The 16,246-nt window shown below is 33.2% G+C and overlaps 2 protein-coding genes and 2 pseudogenes across 2 annotated transcripts; 1 reads left to right on the forward strand and 3 right to left on the reverse strand.

Annotated features, from left to right (window-relative positions):
• The first annotated feature begins 652 nt into the window (after nt 1-652).
• LOC148843171 (U5 spliceosomal RNA) lies at nt 653-759 on the forward strand (annotated as a pseudogene).
• Nucleotides 760-2,026: 1,267 nt separating this feature from the next.
• Nucleotides 2,027-2,196, reverse strand: LOC148843172 (U2 spliceosomal RNA; annotated as a pseudogene).
• A 10,842-nt stretch (nt 2,197-13,038) lies between these two features.
• Nucleotides 13,039-14,360, reverse strand: LOC148843173 (cytochrome P450 71A1-like). Its single transcript, XM_088957087.1, has 2 exons — nt 13,971-14,360; nt 13,039-13,849 (listed from the first exon to the last, which is right to left on the reverse strand). The coding sequence occupies exons 1-2, from the start codon at nt 14,343-14,345 to the stop codon at nt 13,241-13,243; spliced, it is 984 nt and encodes a 327-aa protein (XP_088813213.1). The 5' UTR covers nt 14,346-14,360; the 3' UTR covers nt 13,039-13,240.
• Nucleotides 14,361-14,662: 302 nt separating this feature from the next.
• LOC148843174 (cytochrome P450 71A1-like) lies at nt 14,663-15,986 on the reverse strand. The gene is made up of 2 exons (XM_088957086.1): nt 15,597-15,986; nt 14,663-15,475 (listed from the first exon to the last, which is right to left on the reverse strand). The coding sequence occupies exons 1-2, from the start codon at nt 15,969-15,971 to the stop codon at nt 14,867-14,869; spliced, it is 984 nt and encodes a 327-aa protein (XP_088813212.1). The 5' UTR covers nt 15,972-15,986; the 3' UTR covers nt 14,663-14,866.
• Between the last annotated feature and the right edge of the window lie 260 nt (nt 15,987-16,246).

Raw genomic sequence — 16,246 nt, forward strand, 5'->3', positions numbered from 1 at the left:
TCAAGTATGGATGGGAAGTGGGTATAGGCTGCTTTTGTCATTCCTTATTATTTTAACTGAAAAGAGGAGATAAATCCTTAAAATAAGTAATGCCAAATGCTGCCTTTGAGGAAAAGGGAAATAGTTGGATGAAGTAAAAACCTATTTAAACTGATCTACAATTCAACCTTGGGATACAAAATTCTGTTATGAAAATCTTAAGCAGCACCTCCTGCAGCCTTCCCCTTCTTCCTTTGGTTCTTGTGCTTATAAAACTCCAGCTTATTGCCCTCTAGTAGCTTGACCATTTGACCAGGTTGAGAATTGAGATGCAATTGAAACCAATGATCGACCATTGCCGAACTGCTCTTCCAGTATAAAGGAAACGATCACCATGTCAGACAGCCTAAATTAATGAAACATTGAAATAGAAAAATACTTAGAGAAGCGTGGGGATTTGTCAAACCAGTCGGGCAGTGGGACTAAATTTGTCTCCACTCTGGTTTCATACGGAAACAAACAAATAAGAAAGTCACAAAATTTCTTCATAAGTGTATGAACCATGAATCATACCACCCAGATGATTATAAAGTCCCACATCGGTTAGAAGAGAAAAAGACCACTCACCCAGGCCCCTATATCAGATACTTTCATCTTCTAAATCGATTCACGCAGTTGCGCGGTTAGCACAGAGCAAACAAATCTTTCGCCTTTTACTAAAGAATGCCGTGTGCTCGCCTCTCTAAGTGGCTTGGAGGGTTTTTCTCTTTCTTGGGATGGCCTCGTCAACGATCATAGCCTTATTGAACTACCTAATATCTCCTCTCCAGATGCCATTCTCATTCCTGTAGTGTTCCAGAAAGAGAAGACAACATAGCATCTTATATTTTTTTTGTAAGGTAGTTGATATTTTTAAGTGAGAATTATTTTCAAAAGATTTTGATCGTGGCTTTTAGCCAATGATCTGTATCTCATTCTGTTACACATCTGTATAGAACTCAGATTTGTTGCAGAGAGAGAGAGAGAGAGAGAGAGAGAGGAACAAATTCAAGAGTTCTACTGTGAAAAAAAACATAATGTTATCTTTGTTAACTGCCATATAGATATGTAGTTTAGAGCTGGAAAGTGACAGTCACAAGTTATTTGTTTCTAATAGATTTATTTTAGAATTGAAGGAAAGGGTAAAGATAATAGGTCAATTTATCACTCTCTAGTGTTTTCAAGATAATTCTGTTAAGAAGAACCAATTTGAAGACTTAAAATAGAAATATTGTTTAAAATTTTTGTTCTAATACTAAACTCTCGTCACGGGTAGCAGTTTATGTGGCAACCCCAAATATACCACATAGTCCTTATTATACATTTTAGTTTCAGTCCTAGTTCTGATCAATCTTTATCCAAGTATTAAGCTTTGCGTTGGATGATTTAATACAACAAACTGATGAACAAAAAATACCATGAATCTTGAACACATATGCAACATATAAGCTTCGTCAGTTGAAATAACTTGGAATCAGATAATAAAAATAAGAGTGGAGAAGACTGAGATTTCTTTACATGTGAATCCCAACACAGGAATATCATGTACAAATTGTATTAGAGTATAATAGAAAAATCAGAGATCATCTTGATACAAAGACTTCACCTTTCCAATATTCCTCATATTTTCTCATCATGGAAATGAATGATGTATCCAAGGAATAGGTTGGTATGAACTTGGAGTCTTGTTTGCACTTGTTGCAGCACCTAGCTAGCTAAAGAACCTTGAGAGAGAGAGAGGATCTTATTGTTTTAGTAGAGGAGTATCTCATAAAAGTTTTCCATAAAACAATGAGATGAAGCATTCTTTTCATATATCAAGTGGTAGAGTGACATTCTAATACTAAACAATCAAGTTGATCAATCAAGGGTATGCCTGCAAAGTGCACTTGTTTGATCACATACTAAACAGTCAAAACTTTTAAAACAAAGGCATCTCATAATGCAATTAATTTTCTCCATCCATGGGACAAAAGAAACTGGAGCAAATACAAAACATGAACACTTTTTGGTGTTTTCTTTTCAGATTTAGAACTCGATTTCTGCAAGCTACTGAAGTGGGCCTTCTCCAAAGAACAATTAATTTAATATCATGTGGGCTGATGGCCCCGTATCAGATATTAAACTGATAAGAACAGATACTACACTTGATCTTAGACAAAAGGCCGAGAAAGGTATGCTTTGTTTTGCCTCTCAAATTGTATTTATAATTCAGCTCTCCTTCCTCTCCCATGTGGGACTAAAGCTCAGTTTGGAAGAAGTATTAATACAAATGTTTAGAGTGCAAAATCTTGTATTTTATATTATTTTGTATGTATTTGTACGTAAATATTTTTATTTGTACTCTTCCTAAACTGAGCCTAAATGATGAATTGATCTTTATTTTCAAATTCTGAAATAAGTATGCGTCAATTTTTTTTTTCAAAATTCATGATAAAAATTTGTATCTTTCAATTTCCTTCTTATTTCTTCCCTAAAACAATATTCTCTCTCAGTAACATGAATGAAGGATATGGCTGGTCTGGTTAGACCTGATCATCCATCAACGAACAGGTGATACTTCAGCCATGGCTGTGATCATGTGATGTTATAATCTATTTCTTTTCTTTCTTTCTTTAACTTTCGTTTGTATGCCTTATATTAATAGTTGTGTTTGTAAGAAAGATTATTTTGTAATTATTTATTGGACAATTTCATTCAAGAGGAAAAATAAATTCTTTATCTGATCTTCCCTGGAGGCCAGGATTCTCTTCCCCTTTGGCACAAGTAATAATCATTCAATTCTTCCCCCTAAAAAAGCAAGCTAGTTAACTGAAGAAAAGTCAGAAAAAATGGTTTCTACAACCTAGCATATCTACCAATAGCAAGGAAATAATAGGCTGTAGTGAGGTAACCATTTCTGTTGATCACTGACTCCTTTCATCAAGTGGGGCTAATACACAGTCTGCACTTGAATGAGGAGTACTTCTTTCAACAAGTAAATAATTAAGATTTAGGTAGTGTTTGAGTGGGGATGTACTTTTTTTTTAAAGTACTTTGAAAAAGTGATTTCAAGTTGTTTTGTTTTAAGTACTTCTCCAAAAAAATGGGATGAATCAGTCTTTGATAAATTTTTATAATGCCTAAAATACCCCTGTGAAGGTTATACCTCCTCCTCCATTCATTCGAACCTCAAACCCAGGTAGCGGCACACCAGTTGTAGGTCCACCAGCGACGATAGGCGGTGAGGAACAGTGGCCAACGGACCTGTCGTTTGGCCTCTTTCTTCTATGTTCTGAAGATTTTTTCTCATTTAATCGTTTTTTTTTTTTTTTGTGTTTTTTTTTCTAACTTGAACTCCCTGTTCTTTGTAGATTTACACTTGTGAACTCTCCTGTTGGAGAGGTGAAAAGAAGCTCGATTATAGAAGCAGAAGAGTCAGTATGAGAAATTGCTGTTGTTCTGCTGTTCACTTGTTCCTCTTCTTCCCGATCTCCCTTCATCTCTCGTTTTTGCTTGTTTATAGGAAGAAATAAATGGACCTCTGAGATCAGTGCTAACATGATCTCAAGGAGTTATAGTTGTTACCATTAAATATGACAAGACCTTCAGAGGAAATTAATGGATGCAAATTTACTTACGGTTGACTGGTTTTATATTAGATGCAGAAAATGGGTTAGAATTAATAGTTCTACGTCTTCCCTGTTGATAAAGGTGCAGGAAATGTCGACATAATTAATTTGCTGGTTCCGCTAAAGGGTTTTGTTTGATATACCGAAAGGTTGCAGAAAATTTCTTTCTTGTTGATGTGTTTCAGTAACCTTGCAAAAAGAAGTTGACAATTCGAAGATTGCTTTGGTTGCTGAAGAATAAAAAGTTACATGGCCTTTTGAAGAGCTTCAGAAGTAGAGGAACCCTTCCTTCAAAGGAAAACACATTTCCGTTAATGGGTTTGTATTGATTTGCAGAAAATGGGTAAAAGAAATTTTGTTCTTGATTCATTAGTGGATGAAGAAATTCTGGATGCTGAAGAAGCTCTTGCAAAGAGCTCTAATCACAATTCTACTAAACATAAGAAGAATCAGAAACAGTTGTTGGATGCATTAGAATAAGAACCAGAAGATGAGGTTGTGAAGTGAGGGCTAAAATTGTCATTTGTGTCAATATAAGCACTTATGAGGAAAATAGCTTACCAAACATCCCCACCCCAATAAGTGCTTAAAAACATAATAAGTGATTTGAAATGTGGGTTACCAAACAACCTTAAGTGATTGTTAAAATAAGTATTTCTAAGAAGTACTAACAAGTACTTAATCATCAAACATGGTCTTAACTGTGCATCAAAAGTGCTTATTTTGAGGTATAGGATTTAAAGAATCTTTGAACATTATAGAATTTGGCAGGGGTGTCGCACGAATGAACGTGTACCCCCTTGGTGCTAAATTATACAAAATTATTATACAAAATTTTAAACCAAAAGGACTGCACCCTCTTGGTGTTAAAGAGCTCAACCACACATATCTTCCTTATCTCTCTCCAAGAATCTCCGTAGGGTGCAAAAGTCAAGTCAATCCCACCGTAAGACAACTTTCGTTGGCAAAGCAAAGAGGGCCTGCTAGAGAAGTTGAGATGATGAGTGTTGGTTCGATTGATATGTTGTTATTCTCTTGTCTGGGTTGGGTATTAGAGTCTCTAGTTAATGAGCCTTAGTAACTAGGCCTAATTGTATCTTGTGTTTTATTAGACTAGGTGTTCCATCACTAATCAGGGGCATCCTGGTCCTTTCATGTAAATTTTGTATTGCTCTTATATTAGTGAACAGTGCCGGTTGATGAACTGTGCCCATTCGAACACGTCTGACTCTCCTCTCTTCTTTTTCCTCTTCTTCTTCTTCTCAGTTTTCATGATCTCTCTTGCCATTCTAGCTGAAGAAACCACCACTATAGGCAATGAAGAACCAAGTTGCAGAGACATGAGTGGACCTTGTATATATATATATATATGTTGTGGAGAGTGGAGAGTGTTTGTAAGGCTTTTGCTTATTTGCCGACGTCTCTTCCTTAATATTGGGTCAAATAAACCAGTAAATGCCACCAACAAAAAAATTGGCTGGTAATTTTATAGCTCTATAGTAGGAGTTTTTGACATTTTGAATATTTATAATTATGCATTGGAAATCATAAATTTGCATTGGACCTGCTCCATACTTTTTCTGGTTTAATTTACAGAGAAGTACGGATACACAAGATGTAGAATTCTGAATTCCAGCCCCCCTACTACTAGCCCTCTCTCCCCTATAAATCACATATTTGGCATCAATTCACGATCATGGTGCATTCCCCTGTAATTTGGAGCTATAAAATTCTGATGGGCTGATTGATCATTCTCCTTTTATTTATATTCCCATGATATCGGAATTCCCATCATGATGTCATTGGAAAGTGAATACTGTATACAATATGGATACTTTAGGAAAAGCTGATTTTGGTTTTGATTTGACAAATGGGTTATCCAACTCTGCTCAAGCACCTAACCCTTCAGAACCTCCAAAGATAACATCTGTCCATCTCAGAGTCCTTGCCTCCATGCATATAAAGCATTTCCTGTGAAGCCCCATTTAACTGTTTTTCCTGCAAGTTGTTGGCTTTTTAGAAATTCGATAATTTGTGTTTTGGCCTTTTTTCCGTTTGATTAGAAAAAGATTTAACCAATAAAAGCCATAGCCCAAATAAGATATGCAAAGCACATATTAAGCTATTTTCTTTTTGTTTTTGTTTTTCAATTCATCTTCGTACAAAAAAACACACCTTAACTAATGGTCTTCAAGTTGCTAAGATCTTAATGTAAAAATTCAGATCGTCTTTCAGCTGTTAGGTTACCTAAAATCTTCTAAAAAGAGTTGCCAAACAATACAAGTATTGAGAAATTTCCCATATGCGGCTAGAAGGGCTACAAAGTGGGTGTGAAGGCTAATTTTGATTTGACATAGACCATTAATTATTTTTAATAATCAAATCAAACCCCATCCCACAAAAGGATTAAGGTATCAATACGATACTCCTGATACGGGGCATATTGTATTCGTATCCATGATCATGGATACAGGATACGCTACGACTCAATAAGTATCTTATGAGTCATGCGTATTGGTATGATATGCCTCTATATTGGGTTATATCGCACCATGTCAGTGGATACGATGATACATACCGATACGGAGGCGTATCCATGTCTAATTTGATAAAATTGTACAATTGAGTACTTTTGGATAGTTTTTCATCTTTAATACAAGTTATAAAATATTATTATGAAAACTGAAATAAATAATTTAAGATTTAATTTTTCCAAAAAAATAAAAACTAAAAATTATAAAAATAATATATTTCATCAACCTTAGATGATTTATATATTTTAGTTTACACATAATTATATGTTAAAAATGAAAACATAGTTATTATATAAAAATACTAAATAAATAAATTTTCCTAACAAAATTAATGGAGAATAGAAAATTATAATTATAGAAACTGGAATGAATAATTTAAAATTTAATTTTCCCAAAAGATTTAATAATAACTGAAAATTAAATATAATTTATTGTATCTACCTTAAATGATTTATTTGTTATATTTTATAATTATGTGTAAAACAAAAACATTATATGTAAAAATGAAAACATATTTATTAGTTAAAAATAGTTGTTATTTAAATAAAACACTAAATTAATAAATATTCCAAAATTAATAAAAATTGAAAACTATAATTATAAAATTGAAAGAATGATAATTATTGTACAATGTTTGAATGCTCTAGAGTCCCGACATTGTTTATTGTAAAATTTCTCTTCATATAACCTATTAAAAGTATGCATTTATCATGTCTTTATATCTTATTCATAGATAATTCAGCTTTTGGTTTAGTATTATTAATGTATTTATTTGATTTGGATGCATTTCACTAGCTATCCAAACATTTGTATATCTTTCGTTTGTATCCATGCATTTCCAAAACATATCCGTATCCGACTTATCCGATACGATACCCGATGCCAATACTTTGATCCTTGATCCCACAAGTGTTGTGTAATTAAGTAAACCTAAGGCAAGATTTTATAGATGATGGAAGAAAAAAAATATTGCCTTCATCTATATTCAATTATTTAGGAGATGTGCTACCAAGTTTCCAATAAATGGAAGCTGCTTAAAGGGACCTGGTGGAAGTTTGCTTCCCCTAAATTTCCAGCTATTCAGAAATGAAAGGAAAATGATAGAAAGAGATAAAGTAAAGTTGGAGAAAGAAACCTTAAATTTAATTTTGTGAAATCGTTCTTATGGTGCCTATACTAGCTGTGTACATGTTGTGGAACAAATAATAATGCCCCACCTAAAAGTTGGTTTATTGTGGGCCCATAACTAGTGTAGAGTGTTATTATTAATTTTACAGCATTATGAACATCTATTGTGTTCAACTAATTCAATTATAACATTAAAAGTTATGTTTGATTTGAAGGAAAATGTAAGGAAAGAATAGGAAAAGTAAAGAGACCTTTACAAATATTGTATTGATTTCTTTGCCTTTCCCTTCCATTCCCTACCTTTTCCTTCAAACTAAACATAACTTAAAAGAATTGATAACCTGTAACCAATCAATTAGTATTGATGTGAATTTATGCTTTAAAGTACTATAGAAATTACCTACTGCCAAAAATGTATATCCCATGCTCTTATTTTTCTTTAAAATTCAAAATTGCAGTGAAATTTCTGTTAATTGGTGCATCGATGGAGCCAAGAATCAATCATGGAGTAATATTTTTATTTTCCATTAATTTTCTTTCTTTCTGTTAGGATACATCGATCGTTTTATAAGTCTACTAATGTAATGAAAGCGCTCATATTATGCACGTGTGTGGTTGGCTATGACCTAACTTTATGGGCTTGGCTATATCCATCTTGTTTGGCGCAATGTCCTGCTATACCCGAATCCAACCCAACTATCCAAAACAAAATTAAAATAGCGTCCTAATTCTACGGGTCTCTCTGGTCGGGGTTCAATTAGAGTATGCTTTATTTCTGAACATTCAGTTAATTTGGTTCAATTGCTTTGAGGTGCTCTAGATAAGTTATCTATAAGGGCTTTAATGGAATTATAAGTATTCAAATCTTGAAATTCATATAAAAACTTAAAAGAGATCATCCTGTACTTGTTTTTTAAATATTGCTTCAGTAAATTATTTCATATAAAAGAATACGATCATATAGTGATAGTTTCGAGTTCTACTCCATAGTTGTTTTTTGTTTTACACCAAGAATTCTCAGTTGACACAAACGGTAGGACCGTTCGGCCTAGGAACCGTCTAGGAAACCGGTTCTATTTTACCCCAAACTAGGTCTCTGGTCAAAAATCATTGAATCAATCAACAACCCATTGACCCGGGCAATTTAACCATCGACCAATTCAACGGTTTTTGGCTGTTTTTTATTTTTTAATTATTTTTTAATTTTTTATTTTTTGTTGTCATAATGGGCCATCCATTTGAATTGGACGGTTGAACCGTAGACCTGGAAACCGATGGCCATAACGGTTTTGTTTCTGGGTCATTTTTCCTAGGTGTCAATAATTAGACGAAATAACTTTCTAGTCATAATCATGGGAATGGTGGACATTGCAAAGGATTCCAAAACCTTGAAAGATAAATCTAAAGTAACCTTAAACTCATAAAAAATTGGTGGTAAATCCACTAAATTGGAAAAACCAAGGAAAAAAACCAAAAAATTGAGTCCAAATTTCCACTTTGAGACGGAGCTAAACATACATGCAATCAAAGAACGAAACAAAGCAGATCCTCTTATAAGAAATAAAAAAAAAAAAAAAAGTGCACAAGAAAACCCAAAGAAAAACAAAAGGGAAGAAATAAAATGGTGGTAAACCCTAGACCATTTTGAAAGATCTTGAAGAAGAAGACCAAACATGAAAAAAAAAACAAAAAATGAAAAAAAAAGGAATATATTGCACGAGCTCGAATAAAACCCACAATAGAAGAAACCTTTGAATAGTGAAAATCCAAAAGCATAAAAACCAAGGTTCTCGAACCATTGTTTACTCGAACAGATGGACATTTCGGCCCGAGAACCATCCAAGAAACCGGTTCCATTTTACCCCAATCCCGGTCCCTGGCCAAAAACCGTTGAATCGGTCAACGACCCATTGACCCGAGCGGTCGAACTATCGATCCGTTGACTCGTTCAATGGTTTTTTGTCTTTCTTTTTATTTTTTTAATTAGGAACCATCCAAGCAACTGATTTCGTTTTACCCTAATCCCAGTCCCTTGCCAAAGCCATTGAATTGGTCAATGACCCATTGACCTGAGTGGTCGAATTGTCAACTCATTGGCCCATTCAATGGTATTTGGCCTTTTTTTTTTTTTACTTTTATTGTTAGAACAGGCAGTCCATTCAAACCGAACGGTCAAACCGTCAACCTGAAAGCTGGTGGCCAAAACGGTTTCATTATCGGGTCGTCTGAGTCACACACTCAAATGACATAACACGTATGATACTGCTTAATGGACCTTACACACTCAATTTTTTGCTTGTAATTTTTGTTGTCAGAATGGGTTGTCCGTTCAAATCTGATGGTCAAACCGTCGACCCAAAAACCAGTGGCTAGAACGGTTTTGAAATTTTTTGTTGTCTAAACAGGCCATCCGTTCATACTGAACGGTCGAACCATCAATCCAAAAACAAGTGGCCAGAACGGTTCCATTTTTGGGTCATATGAGTCACATGCTCGAATGACATAACACGTATGATACTACTTAATAGACCTCACACACTCAATATTTTGCCTATAACTTTTATTGTCAGAATGGATTTTTCGTTCGAACCGTTGACCCGAAAACCAGTGGCCGAAATGGTTTCGTAAATTTTTTCTTGTAATTTTAATTGTTAGAACGGGCCATCCATTCAAACCGAATGGTCGAACTGTCTATTGTCAGTACATTATTAACAATATTTATCAATAATAGTAAGTAATTATAACATTTTATTAAATAATCAATAATGATAGTTTTAATAATATTATTTCGTTATTTTTAAAATAACAGTAATTATTAATTTTATGAATAGGATTTATTAAAAGAATTTATTAAATTAATAATTAGCAAAATTAAATTAAATTAATAGTATTTATCAATAATAGTCAGTAATTATAATATTTTATTAAATAATCAAATGCAATACTTTTAATGACATTTGTATTATTTTTAAAATAACAATAATTACTAAATTTATTAATAACATTATTTATAATTCTAATTTAAAGTAAAATTAAAGTAAATATCTATTTATTATCAATATTTATAATAACAGTAATTATTTAAAACCGATAATGGTAGTAATTAATGGGAAATACTACCCTTGCTATGGATCTAGGTTGCTCTCACACGGGATGTACTGGCACGAGTAGATAACAATATTAGTATTTATTTTTAACTATTTATAATAACAGTAATTATTAATTATAATCACTAATTATATATTTATTAAATTCTGTAATAATCAGTAATTATTAAAACCGGGTTACTAAATTTATTAACAGTATTTTTTAATAACAGCATTTATAATTTTAATTTAAAGTAAACTATTGTTAACAGTATTTATTAACGATATTTATAATAACAGTAATTATTAACTAGAATCACTAATTATATATTTATTAAATTATTATAATAATCAGTAATTATTAAATTACAGTAATTAATTACTGTAATAATTAGTAATTGTAATTATTTATAATTGATAATGGCAATAATTAAAGGGAAATACTGCCCTTATTACGGATCTGGGTTGCTCTCACGTGAGATCTACTGGTATGAATAGATTTCATTTCCTGCACGCAAAAAACACCCATTTCCTATCAATAGATATATATAAGATGGAGATAATAAACAGGGAACATAAAATCTTTTATAAATAAATATAACATCCACTCAAACCAAACGTGTATATTTCAAATAATAAGTAATTCTGTTCTGTTCACAACTTCACGTAATCCTACATCTGCCACACACTACTTGTACTAGTTCGACACCACCATAAATAACGACACCAAATTTATTATCATTTGATGAATTTCTCAACATAATTCATCATATATAACTAGCGGCTAAAAGCGAAGAGGAGTATTCTTGCAACAGGTTTTTGATTTTTTCATGGTGTGTTCTTTTGTCGGTCGATTGTCGTCTTTTTTATTGGTTTCTCCATGCAGGTATTTTCATAAAAAATGTCGTCTTTGTTTTGAGAAGTGGTTCTTGTTCTTCAATGGATTGATTTCACGAAGGTTAAAGATGTTGTCGTATTCAATTCTTCTGCATTCTGGTGTGTTGTATTCTAGTGAGTTGTTCTTCAATGAGGAGGAATATTCTTTGTTTCTGGCATAATTTTTCTGATGCGACCCAATCGTTTCCGTTCTGGCATAATTTTTTTGTGGATGCTTTTACAACCCAATATTTTTTTTGGGAGTACCTTCTTTCATGGGCTGTATTCTGGTGTGTTGTATGCCTAGAGACGGTTTGCCATGAAAGGAGTTTACATTTGCAAGATAATTGTTACGTCCAAGACGGTTTTCCATGGCTATCGCAATTATTTTATCAATTTTTTAATTTTTAAACATTTTATTGATTTCTCAATTATTTTCTTGTTGAATTAGTCAATATTAATTGCTTAATCAATTTTTTATTTGAATAAATTAAATTATTCAATATTTTCTTGTTAATTTAATTCTTAATTAGTAAATTACTTAATCATTTTATTATTTAACTATCCATTCTATAGTGAATAATCAATTATATTTGTTTAATCATATTATAGTATTTTTCTCAATTTATTAATTATTTAATAATGTTCTGTTTAAGTAAATGTTTTGAATTATTTAATCATTTTTATTCATAATTGAATAATTTTGTATTTCTCTTATCAATTTGTTACTTATGTAAATGAATGAATTAATTTAGTTAAATTAATTGAACTAAAGTACTTATTGATTCATAGAGAAAGCAACGTGTGCTAACCCATGAATGAATTGAATTACTATTTCCTGAAAATGTGGGTAGTTGAATTTGAATTCTATTTCTTATAAAAATGGGATGACACATGTCTAGGAGGGAGCTTTGGCCTGAAAGCCTTCCTTTAATATATATATATATCTATATATATATATATATATTAGAGCAGGATGGGAGATGTTACAAACATTGACTATTAAGGAGTGAGAGAGTGAGAGAATAATAGTGTTGTTAGCAAGTAAATATAGAATTTATGAGAAACAATGAAGACCAATGAGGGTTTTAATTTTGTCTTGTTACATTTTTAATGATTTCATTCAAAAATGAATATTCGCATGTGTGAGAAAGGAGAATAGGAGGAGGCGATACGTTTTAAAAATGTATTTTAAGGAAAAAAACAAAATATGTGCTTAGCATGAGATCAATAAACAAGTTAAAAAACAATTTCAAAATTGAACTAAGAAGATAATCAAAGGCCCATGTTAAATACTTTCTTACTACATTTATTGTTGAACCAAAAGAATCCCTGAAATAAATTTACATTAAATTAATACAAAAATAGACAAAAATGTAATAATCCATGGAAATGAGAAATGGTTTCTTTAGATTTTTATATAAGAAAATTGGTTACTCCATGCATTGGTGGGTAAATGTGGGTATTGACATTAGTTTGGGTTCAAGTTATGGTTCATATTTAGGTTGGCCCTTAACCTAACCCAATCCATCTAATTAACACCCGTACTTTATTAAATAAAGGAAAAGGGAATAAAGGAGATTTAAGAGAAAAATATGGATTTAATGGAGAAGGAAAATGTTACAAACATTAAAGAGAGCAATCTTATTAGATAGTAAATATGGATTTTATGAGAGACAATGAAGAGCCATGAGTGTTTTAATTTTGCCTTGTTATCTTTTTAATGATTTTTAAACTAAATATGCACATGTGTATAGTCTTAATTTCTATAAATAAATAAAGAATAAAGCAAGAAGAAAGAAAAAGTCTTTTAATATAAATAAATTTAACATTCACCCAAACCAAACGTGTTTATTTCAAATAATAAGTACATCTGTTCTATTCACAAAATCCTACATCTTCCACCGACTACTTGTACTAGTTCGACACCACCATAAAACACGACTACAAATTTATTATCATTTGACGACTTTCTCGACATAATTCATCAGATATAACTAGTGGCTAAAAGGCGAAGAGGAATCTTCTTATGCATTGTCAGACCATTCTGCTCGACCATGTCGATATCTTCCTTCCTCATTCCGTCAGGAAGTTCCCAGTTAAATGAGTACAGCAGATTTGCAAGGGTAAGCTCTACGGCAACAACTCCGAGATATATCCCAGGGCATATTCTTCGGCCTGCTCCAAACGGTATAAATTCAAAATGTTGACCCTTGAAATCAACAGACCCATCTATGAACCTTTCTGGTATAAACTCTTCTGGGTTCTTCCATATTTCGGGATCCATTCCTATAGCCCAAGCATTCACAATAACCTGAGTTTTGGGATAAATATCATACCCATCAATTTTACAGTGATTTATTGTTTCACGTGAAACCAACAAAGGACCAGGTGGGTGCAATCTCAATGTCTCCTTCACCACACATTTCAGGTAATGAAGTTGGTTAAGATCGTCTTCATCTACGTGCCCTTTATTTCCTATAAGACTTCTGAGTTCATCCTGCGTTTTCTTCATCACTATTGGCTTCTTTATTACTTCTGCCATCGCCCAAATCACGGTCGCAGCACTTGCGTCTGTTCCACCTATAAGAAAATTCTGTCAAAGAAAAAAACAGGGTTAAGTAAAAAATATCTTAAATTAAAAAGGATAAGAATTGAATGAAGGAAAACAACAACAGCAACAAATATGGATAAATTTTGTTGTTGAATAATAATACCATGAATAGTGCTTTGATGTGGTCCACTTCAAGATGAAATGAGGTAGATTGATCCTGTTGCATTTGAAGCAAGATGTCAGTGATGTCTTCTTTCTCAGGCTTCTTGGTTCTGTTATGATGAAGGTGCTCCTCGATGATTTGATTGTAAAACAAATCCAAGTCACGGAAATTCCTTTGGAGCCTCCCGTGTAGTCCAGTGACAATATCAAACACCCACCCCATGGATGGAAAATAGTCGGTAAAAGTAGTGGTAGCTAACAAGGCTTGAGTTTCGTTGAGGAGTTCCTGAAGTAGACATTTTTTGGACCCTTCATGCTGGAATTTCTTGCCAAATGCAATCCTACAAATGATGTTGTTTGTAAGGGCAAACACCATCTCACTCAAATTGATGATGAGGTCAGAAGAATTGTCTGATTGCTGGGAAATAGACTTGACAAGTTGAAAAATCTCCTCCTCTCTAATGAACCGAAAGGACTGCACCCTCTTGGTGCTAAAGAGCTCAACCACACATATCTTCCTTATCTCTCTCCAAAAATCGCCGTAGGGTGCAATCTTATTAGAGAGTAAATATGGATTTTATGAGAGACAATGAAGAGCCATGAGTGTTTTAATTTTTCCTTGTTATCTTTTTAATGATTTTTAAACTAAATATGCACATGTGTATAGTCTTAATTTCTATAAATAAATAAAGATTAAAGCAAGAAGAAAGAAAAAGTCTTTTAATATAAATAAATTTAACATTCACCCAAACCAAACGTGTTTATTTCAAATAATAAGTACATCTGTTCTATTCACAAAATCCTACATCTTCCACCGACTACTTGTACTAGTTCGACACCACCATAAAACACGACTACAAATTTATTATCATTTGACGACTTTCTCGACATAATTCATCAGATATAACTAGTGGCTAAAAGGCGAAGAGGAATCTTCTTATGCATTGTCAGACCATTCTGCTCGACCATGTCGATATCTTCCTTCCTCATTCCGTCAGGAAGTTCCCAGTTAAATGAGTACAGCAGATTTGCAAGGGTAAGCTCTACGGCAACAACTCCGAGATATATCCCAGGGCATATTCTTCGGCCTGCTCCAAACGGTATAAATTCAAAATGTTGACCCTTGAAATCAACAGACCCATCTATGAACCTTTCTGGTATAAACTCTTCTGGGTTCTTCCATATTTCGGGATCCATTCCTATAGCCCAAGCATTCACAATAACCTGAGTTTTGGGATAAATATCATACCCATCAATTTTACAGTGATTTATTGTTTCACGTGAAACCAACAAAGGACCAGGTGGGTGCAATCTCAATGTCTCCTTCACCACACATTTCAGGTAATGAAGTTGGTTAAGATCGTCTTCATCTACGTGCCCTTTATTTCCTATAAGACTTCTGAGTTCATCCTGCGTTTTCTTCATCACTATTGGCTTCTTTATTACTTCTGTCATCGCCCAAATCACTGTCGCAGCACTTGTGTCTGTTCCACCTATAAGAAAATTCTGTCAAAGACAAAAACAGGGTTAAGTAAAAAATCTCTTAAATTAAAAAGGATAAGAATTGAATGAAGGAAAACAACAACAGCAACAAATATGGATAAATTTTGTTGTTGAATAATAATACCATGAATAGTGCTTTGATGTGGTCCACTTCAAGATGAAATGAGGTAGATTGATCCTGTTGCATTTGAAGCAAGATGTCAGTGATGTCTTCTTTCTCAGGCTTCTTGGTTCTGTTATGATGAAGGTGCTCCTCGATGATTTGATTGTAAAACAAATCCAAGTCACGGAAATTCCTTTGGAGCCTCCCGTGTAGTCCAGTGACAATATCAAACACCCACCCCATGGATGGAAAATAGTCGGTAAAAGTAGTGGTAGCTAACAAGGCTTGAGTTTCGTTGAGGAGTTCCTGAAGTAGACATTTTTTGGACCCTTCATGCTGGAATTTCTTGCCAAATGCAATCCTACAAATGATGTTGTTTGTAAGGGCAAACACCATCTCACTCAAATTGATGATGAGGTCAGAAGAATTGTCTGATTGCTGGGAAATAGACTTGACAAGTTGAAAAATCTCCTCCTCTCTAACGAACCGAAAGGACTGCACCCTCTTGGTGCTAAAGAGCTCAACCACACATATCTTCCTTATCTCTCTCCAAAAATCGCCGTAGGGTGCAATCTTATTAGAGAGTAAATATGGATTTTATGAGAGACAATGAAGAGCCATGAGTGTTTTAATTTTTCCTTGTTATCTTTTTAATGATTTTTAAACTAAAT

Source organism: Nelumbo lutea, chromosome 8, assembly GCF_056320005.1.
Source record: "Nelumbo lutea isolate HS-2025 chromosome 8, American lotus-T2T, whole genome shotgun sequence".
NCBI classification, from domain to species: Eukaryota; Viridiplantae; Streptophyta; class Magnoliopsida; order Proteales; family Nelumbonaceae; genus Nelumbo; species Nelumbo lutea.

What these genes read in the sequence shown, in the direction of transcription:
- LOC148843173 (XM_088957087.1), bottom strand. Translation starts at nt 14,345, where the DNA reads ATGGTGTTTGCCCTTACAAACAACATCATTTGTAGGATTGCATTTGGC. An exon ending in ACATCAAAGCACTATTCATG is followed by an intron (nt 13,850 to 13,970) that starts GTATTATTATTC and finishes TTTCTTTGACAG; the next exon opens with AATTTTCTTATAGGTGGAAC.
- LOC148843174 (XM_088957086.1), bottom strand. Translation starts at nt 15,971, where the DNA reads ATGGTGTTTGCCCTTACAAACAACATCATTTGTAGGATTGCATTTGGC. An exon ending in ACATCAAAGCACTATTCATG is followed by an intron (nt 15,476 to 15,596) that starts GTATTATTATTC and finishes TGTCTTTGACAG; the next exon opens with AATTTTCTTATAGGTGGAAC.